The sequence below is a fragment of the Acomys russatus genome, chromosome 8, assembly GCF_903995435.1.
Source record: "Acomys russatus chromosome 8, mAcoRus1.1, whole genome shotgun sequence".
Lineage (NCBI taxonomy): Eukaryota > Metazoa > Chordata > Mammalia > Rodentia > Muridae > Acomys > Acomys russatus.
This window is the reverse complement of record NC_067144.1, coordinates 40,431,752-40,433,294: the sequence shown is the minus strand read 5'-3', so window position 1 is coordinate 40,433,294 and position 1,543 is coordinate 40,431,752. Positions and strand designations below refer to the sequence as shown.

The 1,543-nt window shown below is 38.8% G+C and overlaps 1 protein-coding gene across 1 annotated transcript; it reads left to right on the top strand.

Annotated features, from left to right (window-relative positions):
* Positions 1-213: 213 nt before the first annotated feature.
* Positions 214-1,143, top strand: LOC127192777 (olfactory receptor 5K3-like). The gene has a single exon (XM_051150090.1). It carries the CDS (start codon positions 214-216, stop codon positions 1,141-1,143), a length of 930 nt encoding a protein of 309 aa, XP_051006047.1.
* Positions 1,144-1,543: the final 400 nt, after the last annotated feature.

Genomic DNA, 1,543 nt, shown 5'->3' with positions numbered 1-1,543 from the left:
CAGAGACAGTTTGCTAAGAGAGTCACAACTTTCGATCAAAGATGGTAATGCTTTAAGGGAAAATAATAACCCTGCAAAATACAAGAGCTTCATTCCAAAGATAGTAGCTAATGTTTGAAGACGAAATCCCTCTGTGTGTTATACAAGCAAAGTGGGAAACGGTCAGGCCACAGTTGCAATCTTACATCTTTTCACTTGTCAACAGAGAAACTGATGATGGCTGAGAACAACTCTGTAACAAATGAATTCATCCTCATGGGATTCACAGACCAGCCAGACCTGAAGACCCTGCTGTTTCTGGTGTTCTCCACCATCTATCTGATCACCATGGTGGGGAATCTCGGGCTGGTACTCTTGATCTACATGGAACGCCGTCTCCACACACCCATGTACATCTTTCTGGGCAACCTGGCTCTGATGGACTCCTGCTGCTCCTGTGCCATCACTCCCAAGATGCTGCAGAACTTCTTTTCTATGGACCGAAGGATTTCTCTCAATGAATGCATGGCACAGTTCTATTTTCTCTGTCTTGCTGAAACCGCAGACTGCTTTCTGCTGGCAGCGATGGCTTATGACCGCTATGTGGCCATATGCAACCCACTGCAGTACCACACCATGATGTCCAAGAAGCTCTGCCTTCAGATGACCACAGGAGCCTACATAGCAGGAAACCTGCATTCCATGATTCACATAGGGTTCTTGTTCAGGTTAACTTTCTGTAGGTCACATGTAATCAAGCACTTTTTTTGTGATGTCCTCCCGTTATATAGACTCTCATGTGTTGACCCTTATCTCAATGAATTGATGATACTCATCTTTTCTGGTTCAATTCAAACCTTTACCATTACAATCGTCCTGATATCTTATCTATATATCCTTTTTACTATATTCACAATGAAGTCCAAAGAGGGAAGAAGCAAAGCTTTAGCTACGTGTGCATCCCACTTTTTGTCTGTGTCAATATTCTATGGCTCCCTTCTCTACATGTATATTCGACCGAGTTCAGTTAATGAAGAGTATAAAGACGTACCTGTTGCTATTTTTTACACTCTAGTAATTCCTTTATTAAACCCCTTCATTTACAGTCTGAGAAATAAGGAAGTAATTCATGTGATGAAAAGGACAATGAAGAGACAACTGTAACATTCTGAAACAGCTCCTTTGAAAAGTAACTTGAACTTTCTATAAATCTATGGACATTTTTTTAAAATGCGGAGAAACACAACCTTGCAATTAAAACATTAAGAAATAGAAATACAAGTTATTCAAATTAGTTCAGAAGGAATGGAACTGCTAAAGTTTACTTCAAAATCTTAGAGACATCTAAGCTAAACACATAGCAACAATCTGAAGTTATGTACCCTTATATGTTCCTGGCTCAGAGTAATTTACGTGTGTTTGTATGTATGTCATGATAATAATTTTCTTAAAAACAGCAAACAGAGGTCACAACAGGCCTTGTAAAATGAATATGCACTATAAATGTCAAAGACAATATATGAATATTGCTTGATAAACAATTCTGCTTGTTAAAAAAAAAAGA

Excerpts from the sequence above, each read along its gene's own strand:
- LOC127192777 (XM_051150090.1), top strand. The coding sequence starts at position 214 with ATGATGGCTGAGAACAACTCTGTAACAAATGAATTCATCCTCATGGGA.